The following is a 23,597-nucleotide window of genomic DNA, read 5'->3' as shown; positions in this document are numbered from 1 at the left end:
ATTTCGAATCTCGAATGATCCTTCTCGGCTTTCGTAGATATGAGAGGACGCATCGTATTTTAACCTGATAAGGTTTGGATTGAGCAATATGTCGGAAATTGATTTGGTTTGTTTAACTACCAAATTGGTAAAAAATTTATAGCTTTTTAATCTTTATTCTAATATAAAACGAAACATCGATAAAACACATTTAATATTTAATATTTCGTGGAAATTTACGATAAGATAAATTGATCACGATAATTTTGACAAAAGTCGTTGTGAAGCAACGAGAATGATTTCAGCTGCAGATGAGAGTCGAAAAAACAAGTTGTAATGAATAATTAACATATGTGTTTTTTACTTTTACAATAAATAAACCAAGCTTATATTAAATAGCAATATGCCTTACGTCAACTACAACAGCGCACGATATTAAATTGACCTTTAATCCCTAACAATTGCAGAAGATGTAAATAAAATGGGGACATAATTATCTAAATAATTTCTAAAAAGATAATAAAAGGTAAATATAATGGTTAATCGGTTGCACACCAGTCCTCCTTAATTTGTCGTTTTGATAAATTATAAAAAGGCTTTGTACGATCTGTCTATGCTTTGCTTCCAAGTGCGCTGTTACGCTACGTTTATACAATACAAAACCATAAATAACTGTGGACCTCAAAAGAGTATTTGTTTAAAAATTTCAACTACTTTTTCGCATTCACATGTAAATGCTTTCATGAAATTCAAATATCAGGTTTACTCAACTTTGACGAGGTCAAGTGTGATACATGTACGTAATGAAATATATATATATATATATTTTCCCTAGTCTCCAGTTTCCTTAGCTGTGATATAGCAAGTGCCGCACACAAGTCACTAGAAATCAGGGAGCTGATGTTTAATACCTTAACATGTAGCTTACTTGTTGAACTTCTAATAACAAATATGATGTTGCATCACTAAGTTCTACATATAATGAAGTTATTTTCTTTATATAGAGATACAAATAAATATGTAATGAGAAAATAACTTCAGAGTATTCGATTATAGGTTATTAATTGTCCTTCAAGAGGCTTTCTTTTACACAAGCAAATGTGTATTGATTAAAATTATTGAAAATGTATCTCTCCCATTTATTTGATAACATTATTTACTTATCAAATATTCGTTTTAATAATCCAATGGATATTAATTACCCATTAGGAAATAAATTCAAAATGTGAATTACAAGATCCAGTAAAAAAGACAAGCAAATACGGTTCACATTATCATTTTTGAGTGCACAATTCAAGTTGTTCAAGGAAAAAGGTTTTCGTGATTTTTTTTTTCTATAGAACAATGTCATGCCTGTAAATAAATATTAAAATATTTAAAAAATAATAAAAATACGATTTATGTAATATTCAAGGTTTAAAATATTTGACTTATATAACAATATTCTAGCTTTCGATCTTTACATTTAAAGAAACACCAGGTACACATGCCTGACTGATAGAAAGCTAAATTGCACAAAAACAAATACATTTAAAAAAACGATACTTTCAAATAAAGAAAATATATTGTAACTCGATTTCACAATGTATTTTTGCCTTAAGTAAATGAAGGGCATGTTATATACTTTTGATTAAAGAAACTACTGAAAATACCATAACACAGAATTATGCCGATATTTCGTGTATTTAAAGAAAAATAAAAATAAATACTTTACAAAGTATTTCGTACCTTATAATAAATCACACCGTTACAATGAGAGAGAGAGAGAAAGAGAGAATAAAATGTCACATGAACTGCAGAATATTATATTAGGGAATTAATATTTTTCCAAGATTTAATGTTTAACCTTAGCAAAGGTAAATCGATTAAAATTGATGAACGCGACAAAATTGCTTCTTTTCTAAAATTCTTGATTACCGATTAATTATTCATTTTAACATTTAAGTGCTTATTGATTGCAAATTATTCAATAGATCAAAACTTTAAAATACAAACTCAATATAAAATACAAACTCAAACGGTATTAGAATGTTTTACTCTGAACTGCGCATTCGCACTGTTCAGTGTACAAATAAACCGTAGATTTCTACAGTACAATGTTGCTATTCCAAATCATCTCATGTCCATGGTTTTTGATAAGTTTCCTCGTGCCGTGTTATGGCAGCCTGCAACTGGGCTTTTCTAAACTTCAGCGAGGACACAGACTGGACAGGAAACTGATCCAATCCTTCCCAGAACTCAGTTTCTTGGACTGTGTGATAGAATGTCTAGTAACACCACGATGTAAATCTGTCAACTATTTCAAAGGGGCTAATTTCTGTGAAATCAATTACGAAAATAAGACGACAGCAGAGACTAGGTACATGGAGAGTGCTGGATGGGTGTACAGTGAAAAGGAGCATTGGCCTAAGGTAAATGTGTTAGAATCTATATTAACTAATATCTATACTCTATCCCAAGACAAACTATTTATACAGCACAATTTTAAATGGCTATTTACTATTTATATTGTCTGCGACAATACTATGGAATCATTTTTATGTAATTTGAATTTTAAGACAATTATTGTGATATGTACTTTTTCTTGATAAAATAGATATAGTGAGCATAGTGATTTAATTTAAAAATCAGGATTATACTTTTAATTTTTAAATAGGCTGGGTCTGATCGGTACTGCAGGTTAACGTTCAGTTAGAATATTAATTGACGAGTTACCTTTTTAATGATTACAAAGTGGAGGATAACTGTTTATATTTCTGTTTTATCAAATGGAATAGAAGTGAAAACTACGGCGAGTGTTAGGCTAGTTCTCGAGTTATCGCCGATAAAAAAAGTGCCCAATTTGGCGCAAACATTGTGATTTTATCGTATTGGGCTTCGACTGCCCCGTTTTAGCAATAAAGTGTATTAAATAACCCATTTTCTAAACCACTGATTTAATTAGAATATATTTAAATTTTGCTGTGTTGCGCGTAGTAATAGCCGTATGCGTTGTTAAAACAAACGCGTCGCTCTATGACGTCAACGTACTAACAAATATACCAAGTCAAACTATCAGTACATGTGAACATTGTTATACACGTTCAGTTAGTCCATCCATAACTATCATATTTCATATTTAATAAATTGCACGTTTGATCATTAAAATTTTACTGTGATTTTAAGGGGTTTATTTAATAATGAAGATTCACCTTTAACATTTAGGAGCTGGCTGGAGCTTGTTCGAACTCAACCTGTAAAATCAACCAGACATGTAAACACAAGAGATATTCCGAGGATAAATTCTTTGAATGTGTTCTGTCAGGTAAATCATCCGGTACATTGCTTTAATGCAAATAGATACCATTAATAATATACATGTGGTACATGTACATAATTGGTTTTCCTTATGCATATTGACAAAAACCCAAGTATCAAAGAGAGCTCTTTTTTTTAACAAAATAACTCATCGAAACGAAATATATAAAAGCCAGTTTGTCGACAAGTATTATGTTTTAATTTAATACAATATACTATAATACTTCCAGGAATTTAAATTGTTAGATATACATGTAAATAATTATCAATCTAACTGTCAGTTGAAGAAAATATCATAATAGACTAGAAAAATTGAAAACATTGTCGTACCTTTTTGTAAAGGTAAAATTTAGCCTCTTATCCTAGGTATTAAATTTAGTGTATGTTCCTTTATTTATTAGATTGTGGAATACCCGATCAAAATGGAATAGATCTGAATACAACACGACGTGAGGACGCAATTGGTATACACAGGAGGATACACGCCTCGTGTGCTGACGGATACACCCAGTCTGGTTCAGGATGGCTGATCTGTCAGTCAAACGGGGAGTGGAAATACGACATTGTCTGTACAGGTGAATATGGGCGCGCTTGATTAAGCTTCACTTGGTGTACACCGGTATACACCGGTGTAAAAATGTTGTATTGTATATCAAATCCACTTCAATGGTGTAGTGTACATGGTGTAGGGAAGTTAAGAATGAAAATGACGGAAAAGGGCGCAGTTTTAACAAAGAATCTGCTGTTGTGCAACAGTTCGTTGTTTTTGGTGATATAAATGCAATAAAATAAATACACATTTAAAATTTATTGGCTTTCATACAAACGACAACTTTTATGCAACGTCTAATCCGTTACATTACTTAAAATCATTTTCCAAGTTTCCATCATAACATTCGTCCGCCATATTGGTTTCAGTGCTACACCCAACAACACATGCCCCAGACTCGGTGTAGAAAAGTGTATACCCGCTGTACACCTAAACGCTACACCTTTGCACTTGATTTACAAAAGTGTACACGGTGTACACCTTTTAGTAAAATCAAGCGCGCCCATATATGCTAATATGATATGTGAGCAGGTAAATTATTCATGCAAATATGCTAATATGATGTGTGAGCAGGTAAATTATTCATGCTTTAGTTTTGAAAAACAGATGGTGTATTAAATGCATGTAAAATAAAACCAAGATTTCCAATAATGCAGCAAGTAAAATAAAACTGGTTTATTAATATTTTTCGATACCAAGAGTACTGAGCCACATTCAGGGCACCAGCAATGCCAACAGTTAAGAATAACGCAGTGAAAGTGTTATTAAACACAATGTTTGTAAATAGTTATATTAAGCAAATAAAATGATTGACAATTGAAATGTTCCAATGAACATGAAATAAAACACGTACAACTGTACAAACACAACCCACTAAAGCGTGTATAGCATTTTTAAAGGGCTAATTTTTGTTAATAATGATAGACGTAAACCATTGAAAAAATCAATATCTTTATATTAATCATATATTTCAACATTTTTATTTTCTGTACTTTTTTACAATTTCTTTTCTTTGTTTTCCCAAGATGTTTAGTTCTGCATTAAAATCATTATCAAACCTTCTCCGGTCTGCATTTAACTTGAGAACTTTATGAACAAAGAAAAAATCACCAAGCACACGTTAGTTCATTTTAACATTGAGTCTCCCATTGTCGTCGTTTTTTTTTTTAAATTCAAATAATCGAAAATACCTAATAATTTCTATTAAAAACGGAAGATGATTAGCCTCTGTGTGAACTTTGCTTATGCGTCTTTTAAAATACAAATGTCTTCTGTAAATGATTGATAATTATTTTTTTTTCCTTAACAAAAAATTATGAAATATGTACATTTTACTATGTTTTGATTAAGAAAAGGAAAAAAAACGCAAATTATTTTCTACTCAATTTTAAACTGTAAATCAATTATGACCGAATATAAAAATGTCGATAATATACGAAAAGGGTCTTTTCTGTAAAAAAAAAAAAAAGAAAAAGAAAAAAGGGAGGGCTGTTAATGTGGTAGTAATATTCAATATCTTTTTTCTGCAAAGTTATTTACTGATAAAGTTTTCACTACACTACAAAAATGTTAACATGCACTCGTAGACTTTCATACGTAGACAAATCATTATGAATTTTGCAAGCAAAAGAATGTTCCTTAACTAAGCTAATCGATTTATTTTTGGAATATTTTTCAACCTCGTATTTTTTTCTTTATAGATATCTTGACAATGCAAGCATAACTCTAAACAAAATGTGATATTAGAGTTTCTCGATATACATTTGTTATGATTTAATATGTATGTACCCTCTTGTTTCTTTGAATGGCTATTGTTGTGTTTTCGCCTGTAGATCTATCAAGTATATCAGTCTTACTACTTTTATACATATCGTATTAGTAAATTGGGTTCATTGAGTAATACTGTTACTGTATACCGGGAATTTTCGCATAGTGTTCCACCATTTTTACTTGCAAACTGTACGCCATGTCTTGAAATCGCCCAGACATAGTTGATTAAAGCGAAATAATTTGAAATAATGGAATTCGCCAAGTCTTGAATTCAGCCGCTGACAACGAGGGCGGGAAAGGGACAAAATGAAACTGAGGCGAACATTTCCTTGTATACAGTATGTGTTAATTTTTAATTTAAGGCGACGTATAAACCATCAAAATAGCTTTTGCTTTTTTTGATACTGAATTATTTATTGTTCAACATGATTATCAAATGAAAAAAAGATTGTTGGTTGTTTTTAAGATCGATTTTCATTTCTCGTCCATCCGTTTGAAACTTGAGGTGCAAAATATTATCAGCGTAACCAAAAAAGGTTAAATAAGACAAAAATCGATACTCCAGATGTAGTATGTCATGTTATACTTAACGGCAAAGTTTGGCATCGGCTGTCGTGTAAACGCATGTAGCAAACATCCACGTTCCCATTAAGAAAATTAGCAGTTGATTAAATCATTGTAATCATTTAAATATTTCATGCAAGATGTTAATGAGTGCCAGCATGATCCTTGCTTCAATGGAGCCAACTGCACAAACACACCCGGCTCATTCAACTGTACATGTGACGCCGGATGGACGGGCATAGTTTGTGATGAAGGTAAAGAGAAACAAAATGTGTTACGCCCTACATATTAAGGTCAGACGACACGATCCTCGAGCATCTTTTTTGTATCTCCTCGTAATAAAGAGTTCCGATAAAAAATATTAATTTTATAATTATTTTAAAAATAATTAATATTTACTTGGATTAAAGTGGTTAGAACAGTGGCCGCTCAATGCCAGAAGCGTATAGGTTCTAGAGGTCGTGAGTTCAAAGGCCCGCCCCGGCCGATATAGAGTTCCAATATAGTGAATTTTGCTGTGGTGTATATGTATTTATTTTTATATCAGAAATTCAAGTGTATTTTCAAGAAGATTATATAGGAAATTGCATACTCTAGTTTTTTGCAGAAATGCCTGGTAAAGTACCCTAATTTTTTGTAAGAAAGCTTGTCAAAATAGTAGTAAACCATCAACAAATTCCTTGAAAAAGTTATATAAAATTGAGGAACGTGTCGTCTGACCTTAAGGTCGTCCATCCATAACTATCATATTTCATATCTAAAAGATTGCAAGTTTAATCACAAACATTTTATTGTGATTTTAAGGAGTTTATTAAATGATAAAGATTGACCTTTGAAATCTTTAAAAAAAAAATTAATATCAATAAATTGATCATATGTTGAAGTGAACATTGAAGTCTATGGGAAAAATGCATTTTCAAATATATTTTTTGGGGTACAAGTAATTGTCTTACATTTCTCTTGGTAAAATGTTGCAATAGCTTTCCCTTTCTTCGAATATACTAAAATAATTCATAGTTTACCATGCATATTTTTAGAAATTGATTTTTTAATATTTTCCTAAAGGGCAGACAACTCTTTGAAAAAGTTTTGAGTGCAATAAGTTCATTTAATTGACTACATACATACACCCGAGATTGGTTTATATCAGCCTTATAATAGCTTAAAAATATGTATTTGATGTAGTATAGATCAATCAAAATTGTTAAATTCGCCATAGTTATGGATGGACTACCTTAATGAGGAAAACAGATGTCTTAAAATTTCGAGATCTTTAACAAAATTTCGTACATTTGTATGTTCTTTCTTTTTTTCACACATTCTGCAGACATACAATGCATGATTATGATGCTTTAAATATAATAATTCAGAAGTGCAGGATTTTATTTGAGAGAGAGAGGTAGAGAGAGTGAGAGAGAAGGAAAATTCAAGTAAAAATTGGATTCCAGATGTTCCAATGAGTATCAAAAATCTCATTTTCACCATTTTTGTAAGAAATAAATTTCTGTGTTTCATAGAAGAGCTTTAAAGACGACATTGCATGAGAAACACTCAACACTTGCTGTGTAAAAATAGGACTTAAACCAAAGAAAAATGATATTAAGGTTATCTTTGCTTTTACCAAGGATGCCTAGAATGAAAGTTTTCTTGGTAAATGTAACCTGAAAATTGATTTTCTCTTCTAAATAATGTTTAAAATGTTCTAAAAAACGATTGAACACAATCATAATCCCACAATATATGTTCTATAGTTTCCTCTTCTCTGTGACAAAAGGTACACATTTTAGAGTTTACTTTTTTAATTTTGAATAAAAAAAGAGTTTGTTGCCAAAATGTTGTTAATTATTCTGTATTGGAACCATTAAAGTTTACAGTTTTTTGTTAATATGAAAGGTAGTTTATGGATTAATTTCCATTTCATGTCCTCTATATCTAATAATTCATTCCGCCTTCTTGTTTAAAATATCATAAAAGAACTTTGACTTTTTACATTTCATAACTTTATATATGTTTTCTCTAATAAGCGGGTTTGCTAATTTTCTTAAAGTTTGGTTTTCACCCAATTTTCTGATGTATGTCTTTACAGCATGGACTATACATGCATATTCTAAAAAGTTGACTGTTACATTTGTATACATATCACAAAACTTATCAAAACTAAGAAAAGTACTATCTTCCTCAATGATATCATTGATGTATCTAATATTATTATCAAATAGTTGTTTATTAAAAAAAATGTCCCTCCAATATGAATCAAAGTATGCTTTAAATACATCTATCCCGAACTTGTTTTTTAATGATTTCAAAAGTATATTAATGTATTCAATACAACATGATGTAAATTTATTTTGATTAAAATTAAGAATGAATTGACTCAACCCCTTGTTTGTAAAAAAAGCTGTCTCACTCAGAATAGTTTCATGGAAGATATAAATGCTTTGATATTTATCATCTTAAGACCACCTTCCTCATATTTTTGAACAAGAAAATCCCTCTTTATTCTGTGAGTTGAGCCATTCCATATAAATGAAAAGATTAGCTTTTCTTATTCTTTACAGTAAAAGACAGATGGGTCTGGGATAGACATTAGTATATACTTCAACAAAGGTAGCACTCATGTCTTAATAACTGTAATCTTGCCAATGGGAGTTAAATGTCTTTTCTCAAATTGTTTAAGGATATTAGACTTAATTTTAACCAATTTTGGATCATAGTTAAAACTATGCATATTAAGCAAATCAACATCAAAATTTATTCCAAGAAAGGTGAATTTTAGTAGATCCCCAATTCAGCTTGCTATTTGGATTCAGTAGATCATTACTATACTTTTTGGAACCTATCCATATAGTATGAGTTTTTGAATAATTAATACACAAGCTGGACATTTCCGAGAATCTAGGTAATGTAGAAATGGTTTTCACTTCCATCCAGGATAATATAGGTGTCATCTGCAAGTTGTGAAATCTTTTTTTTCTATACTACCCACTGCTATACCTTTAATTTTTTCATTTTTTCTAATTTGTATCTCCAAAATTTCTGCACAAATCAGGAATATATAAGGAGATAATGGATCTTCTTGTCTACACCTCCTCTGAATATTAAAAATTTCAGAGAGATTGCCACTTTGAATAACCGCAGATGTTATGTTTGTATAAAAAATCTTAACCCACTGTCTAATAGTGGGACCAAAGTTACAAAAATCTAAAGTTTGTTGTATAAAATTCCAAGATAAGGTATCAAAAGCATTTTCAAAGTCGAAGCAATAAAAGACCGGGAATTTCTTAATCTTCAGTATATTGCATTATGTCATATATTAACCTTGTGTTTTCTCCAAATATATAGTTCCTAATATAGTGTCTAGCTTTGTCACTTTTAGGTAGAAAAGTAATTACACCATGTCTTTGTGTGACTGGTAATATATTATTTTTATATCCATAATTTATAGATCTAACAACAAAAACACCAATGTATTTCCAAAAAACCTTAAAAAAGTCTGATGAAAAACCATCCGATCCAGGTGATTTATTAGCTTTCATACTAGAAAGTGTTTTTGAAGCCTCACTAAAAGTAATTTCACCCTCTAAAGAATCTGTTTCCGTTCGGACAGTTTAGGAATGTCAGCATATATTAATTAATTATTTAAACCAAAGTTGACATTATCTAACTTGTTTTCATATAATTTTGTATAAAGGTTTTTAGTTTCAGTCAGGATTTTTGTCTGGTCATATATTACCTCCCCTGAATCTAACTCCATTTTGTAATAATCGTACTTATAAAATTCCTGGACTCCAGTTTACAAAAATAACATGATGGTTTTTCTCTCTTCAATCCGTTTTGCTCTACTTCTAATATAATTGCCCTGTAATTTATGTTTTCTAAGCTTTTCTAATTCCTGATTTTTGTTTTATAGTTAATCTACATTGCTTTCAGAAATATTCTTTTCAATGTCTTTAATTTCTTTCAGCAATTCTTTTTCCTGTTTACCTTTTTTTCTTTTTAATATATGATGAATAGGCAATAGTTTTACCTCGTATTTCCATTAACAATGTTTCAAGGAATAACTGATCATTAATGGTGAAAAGAATACTTTCATCTGGCAACTGATGAAAATTGTTTATATTATAAACTGGTAAAGCATATTGTTTCTTAACTTGAAGTATAAAATCTCTAATACACTCTTAATAATCATTATCATAAAGTAAAGAGTTATTAAATTTCCACAGCCCTCTTCCTTTCTTAAAATCATTAAAGACAAAAGACATGCTTAAGGCCGAATGATCTGACCTGTAACTTGATTCTATTGTACATGTTTCTAAACTAGACAAAAATGATTCAGATAAAAAAAAAAATCTAATCTGCTTTGCTTGAGGGGATCGTTTTCTCCATGTATATCTACGTAAATCTTCATGTAACTGTCTAAAAGGATCTATATATGCATAAGTCTCGATCATTTCTAAAACCTTATTTCTAGCTTTCGGGTTATTTATACCCTTATAATTATAACAATCTATAGTAGAATCTAAAACCAAATTAAAATCTCCATTCCAGATAACATTCTAGCATTGCATATCATCAATGTGCATTTGTATATTTTCATAAAATTGCGGGATGTCCCTATTTGGACCATAAATATTGCATAATAATACATCATGGCTTTCTATAGATATCTTAAGTAATAAAAAATTATTCCCATCAATATCACCTTCTTCAGCGAGAACCTTGAAATCAAAATCGCAAACAATATAAATTATATTTCAATGATCAAATAATAAAAAACATCCCTGCGCTTTGCAACGTCGCCAAGCCCTTGACAATTTACGGATAGTATCTTAACCATTAGGTAGCAAAAATAATAGGTTCTTCAAATTCGATAAATGATACTCACCGGAACCGGGACTCAAATGCATTTGAAATTGTATTTTCTTTGATCAAAGTTTGCACAACAGCTTTGGTATTCTCAGCCTCTTGTTCTTTCACCCCATGGACTTTAATGTTGTTTTTCCGCGAATACTGTTCGTTCCAATTGGCCTTATTCATTGCAGGTTGTGCCATTTTTTGAACTCTTAGTTTTCTGTTGTCATTTCATTATTTTTGATTTTAGATTTTCAATTTCATTTTTTTGAGCATCTATGATATTGATGATTGCTTTATTTTTTTCGTCCCACAACTCTTCCATTTCAACTTTGTGGTCATTGAAAATTTCTTTTATTGTCGATGTTAGGACTATTTTCAATTCATCATTTTTACTGTCTTGCCGACACATTCCTTTAAATGTTTCAACTCCGCAACTATATCTCTCAATACATCATCCTGAGAGTTCGAAATTTTCTTCTCGTTGCCCATGCTTTTATTCAGTGAGTTGTACGTAGATAACTGGACAGGAGATTTCACTGGGGCAGATGTTCCTTCTTTTTAAAGAATCTTTACAGGAAAATTGAAACAAATTGTCTTGTGAAATTTCTTGCTGTAAAAAGGGATACATGAATATCTATATCTACGGTTGTTATCTATATCTATTTTTATTGGAAAGGGGCTTTTTGTAGAGTTATGAAGCTGAAGAAATTCTATTCTATCAAGAGAAATAACGACAAGAGGCCCATGGGCCACATCGCTCACCTGAGGAACAATAGGTATGATAAAATCAGCTTAATGGAGTCATAATACAAACTATCTGGACAATGTACAATAATACATGTTGATCCTGTATAAATAAAATCCATTTTCCCCTGGATATTCTTATGTTTATAATCATTAGTCCCTTTTCTAACAGGACGATTTTATAGTAATATCATATGTTGAGTATTGCAGTTCTCAAAAAGATCCTTAACAATTGTTTATATATGGGATATAAACGTACATAAACTCTGAACCTTCTTGTGAGGCCAAAGAATTGTCCTGGGGCCAAAGTCTTAACAATTATAAAGAATCATCTGGCTGATTAGTTCCTGAGAAGAAGATTTTTAAAGATTTACCATATATATTCCTTTGTTAAACTTTGAACCCCCATTGTGGCCCCACCCTACCCCTGGGGATCAGGATTTTCACAACTTTGAATTTACACTACCTGAGGACGCTTCCACACAAGTGTCAGCTTTCCTGGCTGATTAGTTTCTAAGAAGAAGATTTTTAAAGATTTACTCTATATATTCCTTTGTAATAAAACTTCGACACCTCATTGTGGCCCCACCCTACCCCTGGGGATCATGAATTTCACAACTATGAATTTACACTACCCGAGGATGCTTCCACACAAGTTTCAGCTTTCCTGGCTGATTAGTTTCTGAAAGGAAGATTTTTAAAGATTTACTTTATATATTCCTATGTTAAACTTCGACACCCCATTGTGGCCCAACCCTACCCCCGGGGGTCATGATTTTCACAACTGTGAATTTACACTACCTGAGGATGCTTCCACACAAGTTTCAGCTTTCCTGGTCTTATGGTTAATGAGAAGAAGATTTTTAAAGATTTACTCTATATATTCCTATGTTAAATTTCGACCCCCAATTGTGGCCCCACCCTACCCCCGGGGGTCATGATTTTCACAACTGTGAATTTACACTACCAGAGGATGCTTCCACACTAGTTTCAGCTTTCCTGGTCTTATGGTTCATGAGAAGAAGATTTTTAAAGATTTACTCTATATATTCCTATGTAAAACTTTGACCCCCCATTGTGGCCCCACCCTACCCTCGAGGGTCATGATTTTCACAAATTAGAATTTAAATTACCTGAGGATGCTTCCACACAAGTTTCGGCTTTCCTGGTCTTATGGTTCATGAGAAGAAGATTTTTAAAGATTTACCCTATATATTCCTTTGTTAAGTTTCGACCCCCCATTGTGGCCCCACCCTACCCTCGGGGGTCATGATTTTCACAAATTAGAATTTACACTACCTGAGGATGCTACCACACAAGTTTCAGCTTTCCTGGTCTTATGGTTCATGAGAAGAAGATTTTCAAAGATTTACTCTGTATATTCCTATGTAAAACTTCGACCCCCCATTGTGGCCCCACCCTACCCCCGGGGGTCATGATTTTCACAAATTAGAATCTACACTACCAGATGATGCTTCCACACAAGTTTCAGCTTTCCTGATCTTATGGTTCATGAGAAGAAGATTTATGAAAATTTCTCGAAAATTTTCATAAATTCCTAATTATCTCCCTTTGCAAAAGGGCGTGATCCTTAATTTTCAAAAATTTTAATCCCTTTAGGCTAAGGATGCTTTGTGCCAAGTTTGGTTGAAATTGGCCCAGTGGTTCTTGAGAAGATGTTGAAAATGTGAAAAGTTTACAGACAGACGGACAGACGGACGGACAGACAGACAGACGGACGACAGACAAAATGTGATCAGAATAGCTCACTTGAGCTTTCAGCTCGGTGAGCTAAAAAAGGCAATTTTCAAACATCTTCATAACAGACTAGTTCAAAATATATATTAGAGCATTACTAGTATTGTTTAAATCTGGATTATGTTTATAATGCCAATATATTCTTAAGTAAAGAACATGAAAATCAAGAGCAAAACACAAATCTTGCGGCTATGACTGTTGTGTTGACTTTACACAATGAAATTTAAAGTTACAAACGGGAGGTAAAATAACACGTAAATTAGATGTATGGGACAAAGTAGACTAGAAAACAGTAAGTTTTTTACACTGATGTTGCAACATGCGGACGGTATGAGGAAGTCAACCCTTTGCAGGGAATAAGCTTGGGGAGGTCTATAAAGCTGAAAATCAAGACAATAAGGCAAATATAAGTGTGTTGAAATCACTTTGGTGAAAAATGTACTCATTCTTGCTAGTAAATCTTGCAGAAAATAGTGATTGGCCTTACAAGAAGTGAAAGGTATCTGTGGTGAATTTTAACAGTGGGGATTCTAGTTACTTGTACAGGGTTTCTAAAATACACATTCCCTAGATACAGTGAATTGTATTAAAAAATGTCCCCTGCCAACTTAACTTTGTTGCAAAATTGTAAATAGGAGTCATATGCAGATAATAAACAGTGCAAAAATATAGGCAGGGGCCTTTAAGCTATACAACGTTCGATGACAGAGCAGCTTAGTTTTAAGGAAATAGGATTATATAAAGTGTATTACATGTATCTGGTATGCATATTTTCATAATTTTGTTTTGTTTTGATTGCAAACCTTACTTTTTATATTCAGAACAAGAGTACAATAATCAACACTGACACATTTTTTTTTCGAAAATGATTCAATTATTTTTATTGCCATAAAAAGAAACATTTCGTTTACTACAAAACTCTGTTTCAAAACTAAATAAATGTTTGTTGTGTGAAAAATGCTTTAACAAAATTAGGATGATTGAAAATATGAATTAAAAAAAATATTTCTTATGTACTTGTTCCTTCAAATAAAATCCGTTTTTCAGAATTTTTTAAAACGTTGATACGTCATAGGAAGCACTACGACATAACATCTTGATGCTGAAAAGTGTTGAATACAAGTCAATTGGCTTTCCGCTGAAATTGTATATTTTCAATAACAGCTCTATCTTTCAAAGCAAAATTTTCTATACGATTAATGTAGTGAATAGAATTTTTTATCATTATCACAAATGCATTATTTGTTGTAATATCGTTGACAGTTCTGACGAACATGGCATTTGGTAAACCTGCCAAACAGTCAACAACGCAAAATGAATATAAAGCCGCGTATGCAGTTGATGGCAACAGAGGAACAAACGTTGGTGTAGACAAGTGTGCACACACACGTGATAGCGACAGTAGTCCCTGGTGGATGGTGGATCTACAGGCTGTGTATTCCATCACATCTGTCAGAATACTCAACAGAGGAATAGATCAATACGGAGGTAAGTGTAGAAAAACATTGTAAATTGAATCGAAATATAGAAAACCAAGAGGACACTGATGTTTTGTTCTTGGTTTTTATGTCCAAACCTTTGATTAACGTAGTGAAATTAAAATGGTCACCCCCCCCCCCCCCCTTCAAAAAAAGGAAAAAAGAAAAAGAAATTGTTTATTTGTTCTTTTGTATAGTCTGCAAAAAGAAGTTGTATAAATGATTTTATTTTGCCGGACACATTTTCATCATTGAACTATCTATGCTTTAATAAATGCAGTGAATAGATGCAATAATGTAACACGAGAAAGAAATAAGTGTGTGAACATTTACCGGATTTTACTTTTTTTTTTTATACTCCAATTAATAACTTGCGATGGGGTATTGTATTTTACAACCCCCCCCCCCCCCCGGGGGGGGGGGGGCTGGGGATGGGTTGTAAACACAACTCTCTTTGCACAGAATTCAACTAAGCGTATGTTAGGCCACAACAAAAAAATGGTCGTCGGACCTTACGCTGCTTATTGAACAAAAGTGCATAAATGGTAAATATGTGAGCTTCCTCGCCTCAGAAAATTTCGTTCCGTTTTTTGTCGTTTATCTCCGTTCAGAAATCACTGGTAATTGAGGAATCTTTAGCAGTAACAGAGTAAGCTTTGGTTGACCTGTACATAGGCTCTTGTTGAATTTTGTTTGGTTAAAGTTAATAAAAACTACAAAAAACGACGATGTGTTTTACTATAAAACACTGCCATAAATATCACCTGCGATGTCATATGAACTTAATTTAACCCACCAAGTGGTTTGTTCATCCAAGTGAGGATGACAACATAAATCAGCTCAGTTTATAGAGTCAGAATATTGGGATAGCATTAAATGAGATTTTGAATACCCTCGTAAGTATATTGAAAATCGTAACATAAAAGGTACAGATTTTTATTACATGTCATAAGGAATTCGGGATTCCTTTGTCTCTAACCCCCTTTATTATACCCCCGCAAACGAAGTTTGGGGGAGGTATAAAGGAATTGCATTGTCCATCCGTCCGTCTTTCTGTTCAATTCTTGTCCGGTCCATATCTTTCTTATGGAGAAATATAAGAAGTTCTTACTTCAGACAAACATTGCTTATGGCCTAAGGGTGTGTCATGACCTTAACACAAGGTCATTTGGGCAAGGTCAAGGTCACTGGCAGAAAAAGTTCAAAATCCGTGTCTGATCCATATCTTTTTAATGGAGAAACATTGGAAGTTCTTACTTCACACAAAGATTGTTTATGACCTTAGGTTGTGTCATGACCCTGACCCAAGGTCATTTGGGCAAGGTCAAGGTCACTGGCAGAAAAACTTCAAAATTCGTGTCCAGTCTATATCTTTTTAATGGAGAAACACTGGAAGTTTTTACTTCACACAAAGATTGCTTATGACTTACGGGTATGTCATGACCTTGATCCAAGGTCAATTGAGGAAGTTCAGGGTCATTGTTTAAAATAAATCCGGCTCAGTATACTTATAATTCAAAATGTTTATATTAAATGGCTGCTTGACATGTTGAATTTTGTTTGATTCGAGTCATGTTTGTTAACATAAGGATGCAAATGTCCTTATGCATTAACAATTAACTTAAACTAAAATGGAATTTAAATAATAGAAATAGGTTTGTGTAATCATATTGGCAATAACAGTTTTATTAAAAAATAGAGCCGTTTTTATTCATAGAAAATGGACGGTGAAATAGATTCATCCAATATTTACTATAATAGAAAAAAATACATGAGTTATGATTTTCTTAGCGGGGGGTATCAGTTGTGAGCTTGCTCACATTACCTCTAGTTATATACTGTAATAATGAGTATGAGGAATACATCCAACACACACGTTATATAAAATGTAAGAGGGTTCAGTCAGGAACAGAAAATTAATTTCATAGCGGTGGTTAGTATGAAATCGCTTTTGTCATTAAAATGACAATACATGTGTACTTTAACAATGATTTCTATTTATTGTTATAAAACTAATGATGCCTACAAGTTAAGTACTGCTGATGTTAATCTCATTTCTTCTGAAATAGTATGACAAGTCTGTGCATTCCCACTTGGTATCATGGAAAAGTGTATCACATTGTTAAGGTTTTTAAGCGAATTTGCATTGTCTAGCATAGAAATAAATGCATCTCTGAACATAGCTGCAAGTTAAACTATGTATAATTCAGTAACTGCATTTGACAGGTCTGATACATGTACACGCAAACTCTTTAATTGTACTTAAAATAAGTAAGACTCAAAGTTTGTATCTACAATGAAAACCAATCCAACCAGCATGTACCATACATATAATAAAATCCAATCAGTATGTACCATACATGTAATAAAATCCTAATGTTTACTGACCTTCTAAAAATGGGGACATAACTCAGTGGGTAAGAATGACTAGTGTAATGGCAAAGTTTTACAGGTTTACATGAACACATGAATATTCTGATAAAATGTTAACTTCATTCTAATGTCTTATTTATACCTCTATTAAGTCCAACACATGAGAAATTTTTTATTGCCTTAATGTCAACTTTTATAACAATAATTGTCTGAAAAAAATACTACTATGTGAATATATATGAATGAAAGAATGTTTTAAAAGTGTTATGGATTGATTTTAAATAATTTTTATATGACAAAACATGCAATTTTCATGTGAATTTCGCATAATTTTATATAATTTTGACACTAAGTATTTTATTGCATGTAAAACATGCTCAAAGAAATCGCATTAAAATTATACAATTGTCATGCAATTATCACGACAACATATTCGTATGAGAAACTTTTCATCGGATTTTCGCATGATTTTCTAACGCAAAGTAACACGCATGAAAACCGTGCCAGCCACTTTTCCCTGTGTAGGGGTATGCCTCAATGAGGGGGTCGAATTTTAATATAATTTGTTAAAAAACCTTCTTATCAAAAATCGGCCAGAATACTGTTACATATACTTGTGTAGAAGCATTCCCATGTAGTGGAGATCTAACTTTGTTCAAATTATGATACCGGGGTAGAGTTTTAGCTACAATGGGGTCGAAATTTATATAGTTATGTATTTAAAGATAAAAAACTTTAAAAAAACTTGTTTAAAACCAATCAGCCAGAAAAAAAAATGTAACGTGTATGAGAGCATCCTTGGGTAGATTATATTCAGGTTTGTTCAAATCAAAAATCCCTCCTCTTTGGACGGATCTACATTCTCTGTGAAATAAGAATGTTTTGTAGCCTTCGACTTTTACGAAGTCTTTACGAAATCAACATTCTGATAGGCATATAATGTCGTACGTACACAGGTAGCACTTTAACTGTCCAAACTTTTTTCTAAACCAACAATACTGTTCCATCCAAACCTTTTTGAGGTAATTTTCATTCTCCGGACTCCATGCACTGTAGCACTTTTAGGACTAAATCATGCATTTCCAAATTGTTTCTCGTGTTGCTAGTTGTCCGATAATTTGTTGGTCGTGAATCAGTTCGCTAAGCATTACATAAGCATTAAAGAATCCAATTGTTGTGTACATGTATAATACATGAAATAAAGGATTATAAATTTTTGTGTCAAACTCGCTCTCATATATCACGAGTTCGTCATCTTGACGGACATAGAACCGCATAACATATATGTACGCTGTATTATGACATTGCAAATTTTGCCGTTTCTGTTTTTTTTTAAATTGTTTTGCGGTCGAAATATTTTTGTTGTTTTAAAACTTCCATTGCCATCACAAAATTTGTTTGCAACATTACAGAGTACACCTTATACTGTCTCAAAAAGTGCTCATTGATTTTGCCATTGCAATTTAGAGGTAACTATTTATTTAGGCTTACTAATGAAATTCCGTAGTTGTTAGAATATAGGAACAGTTACTTGTCGACAATTGGCATTAGGCATGTTTAGTTTTTATCTGGGCTGCTGTATATATGCTTTATCGTAAAAACAAATGGGGTTTGCATGAAGGCTTTTTGTGGGGTATATTTTTCCAAACTAAAAATATTTTATATTCAAATAGCTAAAAAAAAAACCTCAAAATATTTCATTTTTGCCCATAAATTAATTTAGAGTTTTAAAAAAAATCCACTGTTTGATTGATACTAAACTTTGGTCGATAGTACATGTATGTTTGCATTGTATGTCCATTCGGAAAAGGTCCATTCCACTGTTATACATAAATAATAGGAACGGGGGAACTAAGAACGCGGGTTGGCCAATAAAGGAAATTGTAGTTTGAGTTTATTATGCATCGGAGAACTATAGCTACATGTTTGGTTCAGGAAATGTATCATTTTTTTTCAATGATGCATTTCTCTTTATTTTGCGTGTTGGGAGTTTTAATTGGGTAATGAAACTTCTGGAAACAAATAAAACATTTAAACTGTTCAAATGTTACCGTTGATGCCCTGTCAAAGATTCGTAACAAAAAGGGTTATGGCAGCTTTGGATAATAACTTTGATTTGGCATTATGCATAAGTTTACAATACTGGGAAACGATGCTTTAGTGGGCACCATACCGCATTTTACCCAATTATGGCCATAAAGTCACCTTTTCAACTCGTGTACTCATAAAATACAGATGATAATTTAAAAAAAAACCGCACACTTTTCAACTCATATACGTAAAGAATGATGCTAATTTCAAATAAAAACACAAGACAAAAAGTTATAACTTTGCACATACAAATTCCTGAAAATAAAATGCGCAAAACCATGCGCACACAGCCATTAAAAATTTTCACATCTGGCTGATCACTGGCCATCCGACATCAGAAAACTATTACTACGTTATTTAAAAATATATGGTACAGAAATCGCTAGTTTTTCTTAAAAATGGTTTTAGAAAAATTTGAAATGCTATTCAATCGATTGCATACAGTGAAAATATAATGCGTGTCTTTACAATGAAATAAAGCTATGAACTAATTGTATATTTCAACAGAAATGTGTTAATACATGAAAAATACATGTAGCCTGAAGAGAAAACGAAATGTTTGACTGTACACAAGATGTCGTTTCAGATAAAATATCCGATGGCGTGTTCGGTTAGACTTGCATATAGAAACATGTGCATGAGCACATTGAATTAATTCCTGAATAGAAAAAAAATGAGTTGAATAACTTTATAACAGTTGATAACTGCCTAGACTTAATGAGTGAAATGCCATTATTTTTCACAAAGTAATGATATACATGTATGTTACTTTTAAACTCACAAAGCTTGCAGCTGTATTTTATAAACAGAACAGTGCAAAAAGTGAAGCGTTTTGTTTAAAATGCATACTGAACTTATCCGTGCAACTGGTGTAGAAGCATGTTCTAGTGTTCTGTACATATCCTAAATGACCATAAACTGACTTATTTTAGATGTGTCATACAAGCTGCGGGATGTTACCGTCACAGTTGGACTGACAGAATCAGACGTCAACACTCCCTGTGGTTTCTTTGCTGGTCCCGGTACTGCGTCACAGCTGGTCGTCATCGATTGTCCGACATCAACACAGGGGAGATTCGTAAAGATCTCCAAGACAAGTGAGGCCCTCACTCTTTGTGAAGTTGACGTGTTAGGCGTCCCCGTCTAATCATCAAATTATCTGGTGTCATAGATAAAAAGATACCGTATAAAAATACATGCATTTGTTTGTGCATCCCGGATAATTTATTATGCATCTTTTTTTAATTCAGCTGAACAAGTCTTACTTATGCCTTTAGTCAGTTCAAGCATACTTGTATCGTTTACAACATATACCACAGCAATGTTACAAAGCACTGAAATCTTATACCACTGCTTTGGAATCCGATACCGTAGCATATAATCTCACGATTGCCATTCATATTATACCAAAGCATACAGCATGAATCAACTCTCTTTTAAATGACTTTATTTTTATTAAATTTTAATAAACAGATCAATGGTACACTTAATTAAGCTTCTTATCATTTTAGTTCAAATGTTTTGAACACTTCTGTACAATGCGGGATTTTATTCAGATTTCATTGCATACCATAACATATCGTATCATTAAGCTTTTCATTTCAAATATTCATAGCACAGCATACAAATTTCATAGCATGTTATTAAAAAGTATAACATATCATTAAAATGATAACCATAGCATAGCATAGCATAATTATAAAAGACATGCATGAAATAATTATTAACATGTATTTGTTATAGTCTATCCCAAGATATTTATTGGGCGATTTTTTATAAAAATACACATACCTGTCAAATAAGTGCAATTAAAATAGTTGAAAAAATTTCCAAGATAATTTCATTGACACATTATCATCTTTCACTGGAACGAAAACAGATTCCTTACGGAGATTTTAAATGGGGAATGTTTACATCTTTTCTCCATTCGGAATACACTCAGAATACATCGCGCAATTTTTCAAAGTTATCTTCAGGGCTCGCTGCAATACAAAATCCCGTAGACATCACATTTTTAAGCATTTTATTGGAACCTGATAAGCTAACAGGGGCGTTTTGACTGAGAAATCGTGAAAAAAAATTGGTACTTTTGAAAGAACATCGTTTGGACTTTGAGGTATTTATAAATATGAAGCAATTAAGCGAAATGTGTATTCAGGATATCTTTGGACAGAGTATAGGTATGTTGTTTAATGACTCTATCTTATTATCTCATTTATACCACATACACTGTATGTATTGACTGTGAATCTATGGTGTACCTTTATGTGTATCAACATTTACAAATTTCATTCGAATCAATTCGTCTTTGTTTTTGTTATGTGTTAGCAATGTTGTGTCAATAAATAACAACTGCGGTTTTTTTTCGTTTTCTTTTAAATAGGACAGTGGAGACGACATGGTTATCATTTACCCAGAAAAGAGATTCTTATATAACTTTTGGATCGTGCCTTTAGATTAAAATTCTATAATGACGCGTTGAAGCGGTTGACAAAACGAAACCTGTTTAACAAATCTTCAGCCAAATGTACATCATTTATAAACGTGTCATTTCCTGATCAATTACTATTTTTAAGATCTCAACATCCCGAAGATTTTTTTTTGTTCTGGACATAGAACGGACGGCCGGTGTAAGAAGAATGACCCACGTAGAAAAATGACGAGGGGTCATTATTGACGTCAAATAATGATCCCCTTTGTTTTCTTTTTAGAATAGTTGGATTTTTCTAAAGAAAAAAAGACCCAAGGGTTATTTTTCTTCATGTTAAACAAGAAGAGAAATGACCCCTGTAGAAAAAAGACCCCCGCTGAAAAAAAAAATAGGAATCGGTTAACCTGTACATGTATCTAAGTTATCTGACTTTGAAATTACTTGAATTTCAATGCTTGGCTGATCACCGAACGTGTAAAGAAATCGCGGTATACAGTTCTTTCATATCCGTAGCACCACACACAAAAACACACCTTCACTCCCACAAATTGATTGATAACAGTTACGTTCTTTACCTCGTCGACATATGGAGGGAAATGACGCTGCTCTTGTGTAGAATTCTGTTGATACATTATCGTGAACACTTTTAATACCCCCGCTCCGAAGGAGAGGGGGTATACTGTTTTACCCTTGTGTGTCTGTCTGTCCGTCTGTCTGTCTATCCGTCCGTAACAAAAAATTCTGTCGCATTTATCTCAGCAACTATTTATCGCAGATGGTTGAAATTTTTACACAGTGTTTGTTAAGGCATGCCATATCGTGGGATTTATTTTTGTACCAATCGGACGTCAACTTCCTGTTAAATGACGACTTTGCTTATTTTTAAACCAAAATTTGCAAACAAATTTTCGTCAAAGATTTCTCAGCAACTATTTATCGCAGATGCTTGAAATTTTTACACAATATTTGTATAGGCATGCCATATCGTGGGATATATTTTTGTACCAATCAGACGTCAACTTCCTGTTAAATGATGACTTTGTTTATTTTAGCCAAAATTTTCAAACAAAATTTTGTCAAAGATTTCTCAGCAGATGCTTGAAATTTTAACACACTATTTGTTTAGGCATGCCATATTGTGGGATATATTTCTGTACCAATAGGATGCCAGCTTTCTGTTAAATGTCGACTTTGCTTATTTTGCATATTCACATCAGAGCGGGGGTATCACTAGTGAGCATTGGCTCACAGATATCTTGTTAACAACAGTTTATATAGCTTTATCATTTAAAAACGATATTTGATTAACAAAATTCATGCACAACTAGTTAACCTTTATTTTACTGCGATTTCATTATTGCATTGGGAACAAATTGCCAGGTCTACACGTGGGTGTTTAGAAACCTGTGCAAGTGTTGCTACTGTTGCAAAACCATTCCGTAATTAAATAAAGAAAACAAAAGAAAAACAAATCATTTAACGTTATTTTTGTTTTCTTCTACGCAAGATATATACATCGATATTCAAACATTTGTTGTAATGTTGTATTTGTTTTCATGAATCGACTTTATTCTTTGAGCAATTGTCTGAAGAGTACCTGACTTTAGCAAATCTTAAATAGATAATAAACACTGATCAAATATAATAAAAAGAGATTATTTCTAAAAGAGTTGATAAGGAGTTTGGGCTCATTCAAGGGGTTTATATC

The 23,597-nt window shown here is 32.4% G+C and overlaps 1 protein-coding gene across 1 annotated transcript; it reads left to right on the top strand.

Moving 5' to 3' along the window:
- The first annotated feature begins 1,971 nt into the window (after positions 1–1,971).
- On the top strand, positions 1,972–21,727 carry LOC105332330 (uncharacterized). Its single transcript, XM_066080063.1, has 6 exons — positions 1,972–2,390; positions 3,184–3,283; positions 3,678–3,851; positions 6,301–6,414; positions 14,780–15,004; positions 20,391–21,727. The coding sequence occupies exons 1-6, from the start codon at positions 2,076–2,078 to the stop codon at positions 20,603–20,605; spliced, it is 1,143 nt and encodes a 380-aa protein (XP_065936135.1). The 5' UTR covers positions 1,972–2,075; the 3' UTR covers positions 20,606–21,727.
- Positions 21,728–23,597: the final 1,870 nt, after the last annotated feature.

Source organism: Magallana gigas, chromosome 1 (genome assembly GCF_963853765.1).
Source record: "Magallana gigas chromosome 1, xbMagGiga1.1, whole genome shotgun sequence".
In the NCBI taxonomy this organism is placed as follows: Eukaryota; Metazoa; Mollusca; class Bivalvia; order Ostreida; family Ostreidae; genus Magallana; species Magallana gigas.
The sequence above is the reverse complement of the archived record's forward strand: the minus strand, read 5'-3'. Positions and strand labels throughout refer to the sequence as shown.